Source organism: Triplophysa dalaica, chromosome 1 (genome assembly GCF_015846415.1).
Source record: "Triplophysa dalaica isolate WHDGS20190420 chromosome 1, ASM1584641v1, whole genome shotgun sequence".
In the NCBI taxonomy this organism is placed as follows: Eukaryota; Metazoa; Chordata; class Actinopteri; order Cypriniformes; family Nemacheilidae; genus Triplophysa; species Triplophysa dalaica.
This window is the reverse complement of record NC_079542.1, coordinates 29,697,991-29,712,041: the sequence shown is the minus strand read 5'-3', so window position 1 is coordinate 29,712,041 and position 14,051 is coordinate 29,697,991. Positions and strand designations below refer to the sequence as shown.

Sequence of the window (14,051 nt, the reverse complement as noted above, 5' to 3'; positions counted from 1 at the left end):
AATGCTTATGAAACTTCAGCAGCCTTTGTATTCACACTCAGAACTTTATAAAAAATCTTATAAACTTTCCTTGCTGGATCAAGTGGAACAACATTTTATTGGCAACAGCTATGCAGAATTTATGACCACATCCTTGTGAAGCTAACACAGTAACTTTTTTCAAAATGTTATTTAATGTGTGAAACTGGGTTTCCAATTTTATTTTTATACATTATTCAAAAGATGCATATAACTTTTAAAAAGAAATGTCAAAAGATTGACTTCAGTGTTCTTTTTTCAGTCTTTTCACAAAAATAATGGCGTCTTATGCCTTTAGCTCACAAACAATAATACAATGTAGCAAAGTTCTATTATCCAAATCATAAATTGAGTTGTTTTTGAAATGGCAATGATTTTTCTTTGCGTTTATGAATAAGCCCCACTGTGGCTTACCATTCACAAAATAAATAAAACTTCACCATGATTTCACAATGACTTTTCAAACATCCTTGTATTAAACATAATTGTATGAACCAGACATGTGACACCTGCATGATTTAAACAGACCAAACATACAAAGCTGCAGCTAACAACTTTCAAGCAACGCCCTCCACTAATGTCAGGTTCTTCTTGTAACACTCCATACTGCACAGAGGAGTCCCAGTCTTAGAGCAGGAGTATTTCTTTAGATTGGCGCATCCAGACACTCCACAGTTCACCGGCGTGGGAGGAGGAGCTTGGGGTGATGCAGGGGTTAGATGAGGTATCCCAGCAGGGTAGGATACAGATGCACCCTGTGCAGAACTGCTGTAGCGTACCATGGGGAGCTGGCCCTGTTTTGACTTGCGCTCCTTCATACTCTTGATCTTGGCTTTGCTGGTCTTGGTGAGCCTCTCAATGGTCTGATTCTTGCTCTCCTCTGCTTTCTTGGCGGCCTGAAGACGACGTTTGCGAGCACGCTCTTCACGCTTCTGCATCATCTCCGCCGTGAGCTCCTTCTCCTTGTATCCCATGGGGAGCTCTAGTAAGGGCTGGCTTTGCTGTTTATGCAGCAGCGCTTTCTGTTCAGATAAAGCAAATATATAATTGAATTCCCAAGCTGGGTGCACAACTAATCCTCTCCTGTGTTTGTATTATATTGTGATCAATTTAAACCCCTGACCAACCCAAACAGTTTTTTCAACCTACTTGTCTAGCTGTAAGCAACGACTCGTCAATGTCTCTCTTTAGTTCTCCATTGTCATCCAGCTCTCCCTTTTCCAGAGCATCTAGCCACCTTTCCTCCTCATCCATAGGGACTTCCAGAAGTGAATATGTGTCCATGTGTGGCATTGGAGATGGGTCCAGGTTGCTGTCTTCATCTGTGAATAACAAACCATAACAACAACAAAAAAACATGTTCATGGCACGAAATGATTTGGGTCAGATGGATTGGTCCAGAAGGACAAAGCTCTGATGTCAACATTAGAGTCGGTCCGGGATTTACGTTTAAGATGAATACTCGACTAAATCTGTGCTTAGATAAGTTACAGACTAATCAGATTGTTTTTCATGAAGTACTTGAACCAGTATTTAAAAAATTTAAACAAAGAGATGCTGTTTTTTTCTGTTGATAAATATCAGTTGTAAAGAATCGCAGTACGCTTATAGCAGGAAGTCATCCGTGTCCCAATGTGAAGTGAGCTAGGGTCCTAACCAGTGCCCAAACCCATGTTCCTGCTTTAAATAATTTTTAATGCTTCTTGAAAGTAGTTCGGTCGTCTCAAGGCAACATTTTTTATCCCAACCGCCCAGTCAGTCACTCACCCAGCCAGGCTCTGTACTGCTCAATAGGGACACCCTCTGAGGGCACATCATCATCAGAGTCTTCATCATCCTCACCATCATCACTGTCTACATTCAGCGGTGACACCACACGCAGAGAGTCCGGGATCACTGTAAATGTGGGCACACTAAAAAAAAGGAGAGAAGTCACCTCTCATTCATCTGATCATTTTGATAAGGTTGGGTGGAATTTAAGTTTAAAGTTTTTCAAGGCATAAAAATGTCATGTACGTCAGAAAAACATGACACAGTATTAATTATGTATATTAGCAAGAAACTAGTGTGAAAAAGCATGCGAACAGTCCTCTGAATCTATGAACTGTCTGTGACATTAAACTATAAACTTTACTAATTATAAACTTTACTAAATATAAACTTTTAATTAAAGCTTGTAGTATGATCAGCAGATTACTAAACTACTACACTGAAACTGAAAGTTTCATAAGTGTCAAAGAAATAGGACTAACAATGCACTGCTATCAAGCAAAACACAAAAGTTTTCAAAAGCACAGACCTTTTGGTGCCTAATGTTTGTCCTCCTAGTTTGATCTTGAGTTTGAGTTGAGGGGGTTTGAGCACCATGCCGGAGTCCGACTCCAAAGCCTCAGAGGAGAAACTTTGCCCATCATCCCGATGATGCTTCTTCTTGTGTTTCTTGTGCTTTTTGTGTTTCTTCTTGTTGATATAATCGTCCACATTTCCTTGAGAACACAGGATATCTTTCAGCTGATCAGGGACCAATCAGAATAATAAACAGACACTCCAGCTGGCCGGTATGAAACATGTAAACTTTCCCTTGTTAATATCTCACATTTTGAAAATCCACAAAGACAAAAAATTACTTCGAATGCCAATGATCTTAAAAATGATCCTCTAAGGGTAATAGCCTCATTTACACTAATATTAAATAGGTAACGATAAGACTTTTCTTTAACTTACATACATAACATCTGACTATACAGCCCGCATACTCATACATTGCAACACTTTAAAAACACTTACCGGCGAGAAACCTGGGATGAATCATGTCTTTCCTTTTCCCCATGGACACACAAATTTGCCTGGCCTTAATTAATAACCATAACAGTTATCTTAATACACATATATCACTTAATATCTTTAACTAACAGTTACATGACGTACCTGAACCTAACGTTAGCTAAAAGCAAACGTGCGAGATCTACTTAAAATGATGCACCAGATGCAGGAAATGAATGCTGTGCTCTTATTAAAGTTAACTGCGTTAATGAATAGAACGCTGCATGATATCAAATATCAGTTATGAGACGACACCGAATTATACGCATATTTTTGTGAATAATAATTGTAGCCTAGCATTTTAGCGATGTTTGCTGAGCAGCGGTAGCGTGCCAAAGGATTGTGGGAAATGGTGTTTAATGCTGAAAGGGGCGGCGCTTGTTTGACGTCTCTAAACCATTTCGTTTTTTTACTTTTCAGTGTTTATTTATATCGTTTAATTTATAGGCGTATTTAAGAGAACGAATATATATTTTATTTTTTTAAGAGAAAGCCATCATGTGAGATTCCCTTTCTAGTGGAGGAGTCGGGCACGGGACGCCCCCTCCTGGTACTGTATCTAAACGTACAGGCCAACGCTTTCTGACAGAAAAATGAGACTTACCACTCTCATCCCATAACGAAATGTAACGAAACAAGCGTATAGTGTGAAACAGACTGTTGTGGATTGTGTTCAACTTGGAAGTTTTTCCCAAAGCATTTCTTTGTGCATTGTGCTTTTCCCATCCACCGGACCAGCAGATGTCGTCATGGAGTGTTTCAAACGCTTCAAAACAGTGAATCATTTTGGTTCAGTGTCGATAAACATGGTTTCTCTTACTCCTATATCGCGCATGTTTGATAAATTATGTGCAAAGTGATTTAAGAGGCGAACGATTTCAAAGATAATGTGTGATTTGGGGGAACTCTTTCAACCGGTTCACTGAGAAGCACCGATGCTACTCGCAAATCACTATTCGTTTACTAAAGCAACTAACTACACCGTCCATAAGGCTTTGCAGGGGGGGAGGTTCTGAGTTCTAAAGGTCAGTAAACATGCTCGAGATATTAGGCTTAAATTGCTTTAAATGTGCTTTGGTTATAAACGTTTGATCCACGATGAACCACCACGTGCTCTAATATTTGTAATAATACCTGGTTGTTACACTCATGTCGTGCTTTATTTATTTGGTTGGTTTAGCTTAGCCTCAGTTTCACTTACATAATGTACAGCTTTCAAACGTGTTCTAGGACAATTTAAATACTTTATCGCATCTATTGTTAATGGTTACCCTATGTGTGATTATAAAATAAATGCATTTGTGCTTGTTACACAATTCACCTTTTTATTTGCTTTGTAATCTTTCCCATATGATTTTATGTTGCACATATCACTATCTTATATATGAATGTATATATTTATGTGAAAGACAGTACATTAAAATTCATTTTCTACCCTTTTATCAAATTAGAAACATGAACTATGCTAGATTTTTGACTGCCGTAAGTGCAGCGCGGAAACCATCCCCTATTCGCCTATTGAGTGAGTCTGATATTCTCTATGTGTTAAGTAACAGGCATTTATGTTATTCTCATTGACATAAATAAAGTGTCTGACAGAAATGTGACCTAATAAATGACACAACACTGATTCTTTCTATGTACCAGCTGAGCTTCAGCAAAGATCCCCTCCATCTCTGATCTCCCTGGCTGGAGGTGCCCCAAACCCCAACACCTTCCCTTTCCAGTCTGCCAGGATTAAAGTGAAGGGTGGAGATGATGTGGTGTTTGATGAGACCGTGATGAAGAGAGCGCTTCAATACTCTGGCTCATATGGGTATAAAATCAAGAAACTGTCTGTACTATAATGTTTTAAATTTACAGTGTGAGCCAGTTATAAATTGTTTCTGTGATTTTAGTAGGTACACATAATACCTGAAGATACAATGTGCTATTGTACTTTAATAAGGAAGACCGTTTATGTAAACCTTAACATTCTCTTGTCTTTGTGCATTTATAGTATTCCAGAGCTGGTATCATGGATGAAGAACCTCCAGAAGAGTCTCCACAACCCTCCTACTGCCAGCTACAGCCCAGAGAAAGGACAAATGGAATTGTGTGTCACAACAGGCAGCCAGGAGGGCCTATGCAAAGTACACCTAGTTTAACATCATTAACGTCATGCATGTACTGTGTATTTACTAGCAATGTTTCAATATCATAGCTGAAGAATTTCACTTTTTGTGGGTGAACTTCTATCCCTTTACCCAAAAACATATTTCCATTAGGGCTGGGCGATGTGTTAAAAAAATATTGATAATCGACTTTAAAATCATCGCGATGTCCGATAATATCGGGCGTGTTTGACTTCATGCAACGTTGCGCAGACGATCGATCTGTGGATATGGAGCGGGAGGGAATTCGTCCCAGGAGCTGCCAAACAAACACGCACGCATGCACCAACACACAGGCGTGACTTCTTTCATCAGGTAAAGCGAGCAGATAAACCATATCTTTTATGGTGTAGAAAAATGTGTCCTGAAATTTCATCCTACCCATCAGATTATCCTACCAGGCACGCACGCGCACGTCAATGTTACGTCATTTTTCATTTTACCTGTTTATTTTATACTGCTACGGGAATATGATAGTGCATTTTCGTTGTTTAATCATTCTACATATAGTTATATATATATATATATATATGTTTCTTTTATGCTGGTAGAATAATCTGAAAGGGTATTTACGCTGTTAATTTATTTTATGTGTTTATTTTAAGATGGTAGGACTATCTGACAGGGTATAATGCATTGTAAAATCATCCTAACGTTTTCTATTTATATTGTCGATCTGGTTGAGATTAAATAAAAATTTGCCCTGCGGCAGGTTAGGACAATTTGAACACCGGTACAGCTTCGCGAGCATGAGGTTTTGCTTTGCCGTCTTTCTCTTGTTCTGTATCTGTTCAATGACCGGCAGAAAACAGCAGCACATTCAACTGACCCAACAAAATGGCATTTCCAAACTTATGTCACTGATACTGACTGCCTGGGCATATGGACATTAATGTTCACGCTAAAGCCTACATTATAACGCATATTTTCCATTATCAATTATCGTCTGGAATCTGTCTGTTGTAATCGACATCGGGATATTTGCGAGACATCGGCGATATACGATAACATCGTCACATCGCCCAGGCCTAATTTCCATTGATTTTTTTCCCCAGCAACTGTGTCATAAGTGTTTTGCAGTCTGAATGCTGAATTGACAGTCTTAATGTAGACAGTCAAGTTTCTTCAGTACTTGTTTGTGGAAATTGCTCATTTTTAGATTTTACTGACATTCTGTATTTCAGATATTTGAGATGCTTGTCAATCCTGGTGACAATGTCCTCCTAGATGCACCTACATACTCAGGAACTCTGGCAGCAGTAAGAATACAGATACATTGGTGCAAGAAGGCCTTTACTATTAGCATTTATTGTTATATGTATCCTTTTAATGCTCATTGTAATGATTGTTTCAACAGCTTCAGCCGCTGGGCTGCAACATCATTAATGTGCCGAGTGATCAGTATGGTATGATCCCGAAAGGCTTAAGGGACGTTCTGGCACAGTGGGATCCAGTAGATGTGCAAAAGACGGTTAGCACGGTACCAAGACTTCTGTACACCATCCCTAATGGAGGCAATCCAACTGGAGCATCTATGACTTTGGAGAGGAAACAGGAAGTCTACGAAGTAAGGGCTGTTTTAATGTCCTATCATGGGCTGATTTCCTAAATTTGCTATTTTACTTGTTAGCTTTTTATAAAGACGTTATTCTTTGTGTTTCCTCAACTACCTTTTGTCTCTACAGTGAGGGAAATAAGTATTTGATCCCCTGCTGATTTTTAAGTTTGCCTGCTTACAAAGAAATGAGAGGTCTATAATTGTTAAAGTAGGTTTATTTGAACTCATAGAGACAGAATATTTTTTTTTATAAAATCAGGGGAAAAAAGTTATCAGTTATTATTTCAGTCTGTGAAATAAGTATTTGATCCCCTACCATCTAGCAGGAATTCTGGCTCCACAGATTGGTTATGTGACTATATTTACATTTACATTTAGTCATTTAGCAGAAGCTTTTATTCAAAGCGACTTACAAGTGGGGTAAGCAATGGAAGCAATTGGGACAGAATAAGGACAACAAAAAGCATAAGTGCAATCAAAAAAGAAGACTGTAACATATAACCTAACACAGTATACAGAGCTAAGCAAGATATATATAATAATTAATAAAGAGTAGAGAAGAAATAGAAGTCCGTACTGATCAGTCAGGTGTTGACGGCAGAGATGTGTTTTCAGACGATTCTTAAAGATGATCTTGTAGCAGTGTGCAGATCATTCCGCATAGGTGGAACCGATCTGGAGAACCTTTATGGACAACAGATTGGTTATGTGCCTATATGGACCACAGATTAGTCCTGTCACTTTAAAACAGTACTCCAAAATCAGCTTGTTAAGTGTATAAAAGATGTCTGCCAACCGAATCTGTATCTTCCATTCAACCTCTCCACCACCATTGTCCACACCAAATAGGTTTTAAAGGATGTCAGGGACAAGATTGTAGACCTGCACAAACCTTGAATAGTCTACAGACAGAAGCTTGTTAAGAAGGGGAAAACTGTTGGTGCGATTATTTGGAAATAGAAGAAATACAAAATAACTATCAAATGCCCTTGTTCTGGAGCTCCCTGCAAGATTTCCCCAATGGAGTAAAGATGATTATGAGAAAGGTTAAAGATCAGCCCAGAACAACATGGAAGAAGCCTGTTAATGATTTTAAGACAGTTGGGACCACAGTTAGCAAGCAAACCATTGGTAACACGCTATGCCACAATATATTGAAATCCTGAAGCACCCGCAAGTTCCTCCCACCCAAGAAGGCCCGCCCGGCTCATCTGAAGTTTGACAATGAACATCAAAATGATTCAGAAAAGGCTTTGGGGAAAGTCCTGGCACTGCCTTGAGACCAAAATTCACTCCTGTGTGTGTAGGGAGAGAAATGTTGACGATGACCCCAAGAACACCATCCCTACAGAGAAGCACAGTGATGGAAACATTATGCTTTAGGGCTTTTTATCTCTGCTTCAGGGGAAAAGGAAGACTTCACCGCATTGAGGGGCTGAGGGACGGGCCAGTGTACCGTGAAATCTTGGACCAGAACCTCCTGCTCTTAACTAGATCACTGAAGATGGGTCGTGGATGTGCCTTTAACATGACAAAGACCAAAAACATATTCCCAAGACCACCAAAGAGTGGCTTAAGGAGAAGTATACTAAATGTCTCTAGACCCTAGTACTATAGAAAATCTGTGAAGGAGGCTAAAACTTTCTGAGCGACAGCTAAGAAACCTTAAAGATTTACAGAGGAGTGGACTTAAATGTATCCTGACACGTGTGCAACCCTGGTGACCAACTATCAGAAATGTTTTACCTCTGTGCTTACCAACAAGGGTTTCTCCACCAAGTACAAAGTTATTTTTTGCTTTGGGATCAAATACTTATTTCACTGAGTGAAATGCAAATCTATGTATAACCTTTATATAACATTTTTGTTCCCAGATTTGTTTTTTAAGTTAAAATAAACCCACCATAAAAATGATAGAACCTTCATTTCTTTGTAAGCAGCCAAACTTAGAAAATCAGCAGGGGATCAAATACTTATTTCCTTCACTGTATGTGCGTAATGCATGTATGTGGGAGCAAATACTTAAAAAGTTGTTTGTCGAAAAATGTATGCGTTGTATGCTCAGCATTGCCACCGTGAAAACTATAGAAGACATTAGTGTACACTGTAGTTTAAAGTGTATAGCTGGTTACCTGAATAATAACCCTCCACATTTGAGCATGACTTTATTACCCCTTTGAGGACTAAGGTTTGTAACTGCAAACAGGTTACCAAGCATTTGCATCTTCATACATACAGTATGTTCACTGAAGTGAACGTCCAAAAATCAACAGCTTGGCAGTGCTATGATCTGCAGTTGGTCAGGTCTAGGTTCAGCAACGTTATGTGCTCAAAGAATGAGGTTAGCTGACTACCTGAATAGACTGAAATCACCAGACTATTTCATCAATGGATTCTTTATTCCCTGATAGCATGGGTATAATCCAAGATGACAATGCCAGGATTCATCGGGCTCAGGGTGGTTCAGGGAGCATGAGACATCATTGCATGGATTGGCCACCACAGAGTTCTGACCTTAACCCCCTTGAGAATCTTTGGGATGTCCTGGAGAAGACTTTGCGCAGTGGTCTGACTCTCCCATCATCAAAACAAGATCTTGGCAAAATATTAATGCATCTCTGGACGGGAATAAATGTTGTGACATTGCAGAAATTTATCGAAACGATGCCACTGCAAATGAGTGCAAAAAGTCAAGCTAAAGGTGGTCCAACGAAATATTAGACTGTGTGAATTTTTTTAGTTTCCTGACAGCCTTGTGACCAGAACATGTGTGGTCAAAATTAGTACATCCAATAGCATTCTTTTGGATCACATTTTCTCATTTTTTTCTCTTTCAGCTTGCAAGAAAATATGACTTGCTTATCATTGAGGATGACCCATATTATTTCCTTCAGTTTGAAAAAGTAAGCACGGGTGATTTATTGCTCTCTTTATGTAAACTGTTTGTATTTGAGTGATTTATTATCAGGCTATAGTTCTTATCAAGACCATTTTTCTGATAACCTCTGTGTTCCTCTTCTTGTAAAGTAAACAGTTAGTTATAATTCATGCAAAGTCAACACGTTTATAAATTGTAGTGTTTCTTTTGTACTTCAGCCTTGGGCTCCGACGTTTCTTTCCATGGATTTGGACGGACGAGTCCTGCGAACGGACTCTTTCTCTAAAATTCTTTCTTCAGGGTGGGTGGTGTTAAAAGCACGTTTGTGCTTGAAATGTCAATGAGTACATTTAAACAGCTGTGCTTTTTTTTTAGACACAGTTATCAGGGTTATACATGGAAATCCTTATGGAAGAGTTTTTCCCTAAGGGGGTTTCTGTGAAGAGTGAGGGTGTGAAAAACTAGTATACTTATCCTGGGTCTCCTGTAGCTCATAAACATTCTCACATACATAAAGGGATTCTTCTGATTTATGTTTTCTCTGTTGGTAGGTTAAGGGTTGGATTTGTCACAGGGCCGAAACCATTAGTGGACAGAGTGGTACTGCATATACAGGCCTCTACAATGCACACCAGCACCTTCACACAGGTCAGTCATACTTCACTCAAATACACACACACACAAAGAAAAGGTTTTACAAAGAGTTTTAAGCATCAATTTTGTGGTAAGAAGGAAGGATCCTGGTTGGCTTGATGATGTGTGCTTATAATGTATGAGCTCTCAGTGGTACGCAGCTCTGTTCTTATGAATTTAAACTGTAATTTATATATCAGTGGGAATCTCCGGAGAAGAGATGTGATGAGAAAAACATGCTTTAGCGTAAACTGATACTGTCAGGTCTGTTGCATGTGCCAAGATTATAAAGATCATTGTCACTATGATCACTTATATCTAGCAACAGGCTCCAGCACTCCCAGCAGCAAGCATGTAGAGAATGGAAAGTACCGTAGAACAAAGACAAAATTTTGTCCACTTGACTGCCACAAGTTGTTTTCATTCAGGCGGTCGGATAGGCACTTGGGATTTAAGCAAGCTCTTGCTAATTATGTGTGTCTATGGGCTGAGATATTTTTAGCATGGTTTTATTTATAAAATAATGTGATGTCAGTGTAATTTAGCAAATTAAAATGTTTTCTATCTTCTCTTTGTGTCTTCAGCTGATGATTTCTCAGCTGTTGCATAGTTGGGGTCAAGATGGGTTTCTTAAGCACATTGATGGGTTAGTATGCAAATTATGATCAGTTTGACTGTAAGTAAGGGTTTTAATAAGTTGTAAACTTTTTTTGGGGCAGTTTGTGTTTAAAATGAACAGATTGGATTGGATTAACTTTATTGTCCATTCTGTTTGTCACAGAGTGGAAAATTGTCTTTGACACTAGTGGCATGGTTCAAAATATTGACATAAACATTAACATAAGCATTACACATATCACACATAACTCCCCAATTCCGCAAACACATAATTAATAAAATCATTAAAAAAAGGAAAACCTTAAAAAGTCATTAGATTTAAAAATATTACTGCCATCGGGACAGATGGTAAAACATTTTTTCTCTAATCTGCAGGGTCATTGAGTTTTACAGATGTCAGAGGAATGCCATTCTCTTCTCCGCAGACAAATGGCTCAAAGGTATATAATGACTTTTTTATTGCAATCAAAAGCAGCGATGTATATATTGCACAACAGATTTCATGTGAATTTACTACGATTGTTATTTGATTATTAAATTAGTTTATTGTGAATTGTAATAACACAATATGACACGAGGATAGCTAATCAAAGTAATTGCAGTAATCCCAGATATAAAAAATGTATACCAAAAGACTGTAGCACTGTGGTAGGTTGTTTTGTACCACAATGTTTTTTCTTTAAAAAAAAATTAAGTCAGGGTTAAGTTATGTAAATTATTGTCTGTTATGTCATTTGCATTTGTTTTATAGATGTTGCTGAGTGGCATCCTCCCATGGCTGGCATGTTCCTGTGGATTAAACTCAAGGACATTAAAGACACACAACAGCTTATAATGGAAAGAGCTTTAGAGAAAGAGGTTTGAATGCTTTAATGTACAAATACACACTCATGTAACATAAAATAATTTTTCTTACAATGTAAGGTGGTGAAAAATGTGAGAGAAGAAGAACCACCAACCATGGCGAAGGCATACGCGCGTTCTGTCTTTCCAGATCTCTGGGTTGTTATAGTTAACGTTATTTTAACATTGGGTAATTCATCCGAGTCCAAAAGATAAAAAGGAAAACCTTGTTGAATGATATTATTTGTATTTGATTATTTATCGTGATAATAATCATGCAATTTTGCTCAATGTTTGATTCTTCTGCCTTATTCTAAATTACACTCCTTCATCCAATTCTCACTGTCGCTTAGAGGCTCACACCGGCTGTTACACGCGGATCTCACAGTCTCGGTCACTGCCAGAGGTTTTATCACTAGTAGTACTCAGAGAGCATTATTTTATATAGTCCCCTTAGACCGTAAAAAAATTCTTATTTCTAACCAGAGGTCATGACCACTCCATAGAGATAAATAGACCAATCTTACTTCCTCTGATGGTAGCTTTGTATAATTATGCCATAGTTTCCTATGTACCTATGTAGTTAAAATAATATTCCAGTAACCAGAGGTTTGAGACTTACACTATTTTGATTGGTCAGACAACATATGTGCTGTTCTAAACGGAAACATTAGCCCCTACGGTCTAAGCACACTTAAACTAAAGCCAAGTAGTTAGTCGGAGCTCTAAAATCTCAGCTAGTGTGCTCCAATGCTCCACCTAATACAGGAATTTAGTCCGTCACTAACCTGAACGTAGATTTGCGGTAACAAAGGATATAGTGTGATCTACTACACTTAATAAACTCTGAATAATGCAGATCAAATTCAAACATGAGAATTTATTAGTCAGGTAAATGTTTATTGCCAATTACAATTCAATTCCTAGAATACAAAAACGGTCTACGAGTCTAAGACGCATACCTGACAGTAGAAAAAGATGTGATCAGAAAAAACACAGGGATTCATCTTAGTAAGAATTCCACAGAACATTTTGCCAGCTTCCCTTAAATACCCAGACCAGAATACCCCTCTTCCACACAACAACAATTTACATTGTAAAGGACTCTGTCCTGGATCTGATCAGGCCACAAATGGCCATTTACATGAAGACAAAACCTCAACAGTGAGCAGAATCTCTTTAAACCCTCAAACCTGTGTTATGCTTTGCTCTACTGCTGTGGAAATGAGACAATTTTAACAATCGCACGTAGACATTTCAAATGATACAAAACATGCATATGAAGATTCTTTGTTCATACAAGATATGGTATTTGTCAAATTCAGTTCATGGGTAAGCTTTGAAGTGCTCTGAGTTGAGTTGAAGAGAAAGAGGAGAGGGGGAGAAGAGAACAGATGTAAAGGTGTGAGTTGGTAATCATCATTCATTGTTGTATGCTGTTTGAGATGGAGATGCAAACCCTGTGGGGTTCATTGTATTGGATGAAGTTCTGTGTTTCTCGGGATGTTGTGCCCTTTTAATGTGGACACCTTGGCACCAGCCTTACAACAATTAGAAAATATTGTGTACGGCTGGCCAAGTTTGAAACTCGCTTACCCCAGCTTAACCTCTAAAAAGGTAAAATGGGATTTATTGCTTAATATATCCGATACCTTAATTAATTCCTTCTGGGAATCAGAATAACTTGCATGACTATTAAACGACCTTGAAGTATTTTACAGATAGAATATGTGTTGTTAAGGTAACCAACAGGAATAATCATTTTTTTCATTCTTTATATTTGTATGTAGGTTCTTCTGGTGCCTGGAGGAGCATTTAACATCAACAGCTCAGACCCATCTCCGTATGTTAGAGCTGCCTTTTCTCTCTCCACACCTCAACAGATCGATGAGGTACTTAAAACAGGATTAGACTAGTGAGCTGCCTAACTAGATGCCATGTTAAGGCATTCCCGATGTTAAAAAGTTTCTACTTTTTTATGACCACGGATAGGCATTAATGCAGCCAATGTTTTCTGTTTACACAATATCTACTTTCACACCGTTGTAATAATCACATTTGCCGTTTTATTCTATACACAGGCTTTTAGAAGACTCGCTGATCTTATTAAGGATGCCATGTGCTTGACTGATTCCCAGAAAGGATGAGTTAAGGGTCGGATACGTACAGTAATTGACAGTCTAAACCACAAATAAAATCCTGCGGTCACATGCCACAACTGAAAATCTGAAATTCTATAAACCTCTGGAACGTCATCATTATAGTAAATCTTTATTCCACCTTTAAACCAAATTTTCACACTCAAGTCAATATCAGATAACAACACTATTAAAATATCGCTATGATAATTTTTTGGATTAAGTGTGGATTACAACATATCACGATAAAACTTCTTTTTATAAGGAGATGCATTTGATTTCAAAGCTTTAATGTAGTTTAAAGAGTAACGTTTGACAGTGATATGGATGTATTTCGTTTTTTAAAAACCATGCAAGTAAGTAAATAATCTAAACGGAAGTTCACCAGC

General features: G+C 38.2%; 2 protein-coding genes across 4 annotated transcripts; one reads left to right on the top strand and one right to left on the bottom strand.

Annotated features, from left to right (window-relative positions):
• Positions 1 to 78: 78 nt before the first annotated feature.
• Positions 79 to 3,196, bottom strand: ino80b (INO80 complex subunit B). 3 transcript variants are annotated; one of them, XM_056758219.1, is made up of 6 exons: positions 2,947 to 3,196; positions 2,806 to 2,869; positions 2,318 to 2,504; positions 1,786 to 1,931; positions 1,168 to 1,340; positions 79 to 1,040 (listed from the first exon to the last, which is right to left on the bottom strand). In XM_056758219.1, exons 2-6 carry the CDS (start codon positions 2,846 to 2,848, stop codon positions 576 to 578), a joined length of 1,014 nt encoding a protein of 337 aa, XP_056614197.1. In that variant the 5' UTR covers positions 2,849 to 2,869; positions 2,947 to 3,196; the 3' UTR covers positions 79 to 575. The 3 variants fall into 3 exon arrangements, with proteins under 3 accessions (XP_056614197.1, XP_056614203.1, XP_056614192.1); XM_056758225.1 differs by having other exon boundaries at positions 2,318 to 2,529; positions 2,806 to 3,196; XM_056758214.1 differs by having other exon boundaries at positions 2,806 to 3,196.
• Positions 3,197 to 3,391: 195 nt separating this feature from the next.
• aadat (aminoadipate aminotransferase) lies at positions 3,392 to 14,051 on the top strand. The gene is made up of 14 exons (XM_056758191.1): positions 3,392 to 3,866; positions 4,293 to 4,363; positions 4,489 to 4,657; positions 4,841 to 4,973; positions 6,179 to 6,253; positions 6,352 to 6,561; positions 9,390 to 9,455; positions 9,649 to 9,731; positions 9,982 to 10,078; positions 10,648 to 10,709; positions 11,057 to 11,121; positions 11,433 to 11,539; positions 13,315 to 13,416; positions 13,606 to 14,051. The coding sequence occupies exons 2-14, from the start codon at positions 4,297 to 4,299 to the stop codon at positions 13,669 to 13,671; spliced, it is 1,302 nt and encodes a 433-aa protein (XP_056614169.1). The 5' UTR covers positions 3,392 to 3,866; positions 4,293 to 4,296; the 3' UTR covers positions 13,672 to 14,051.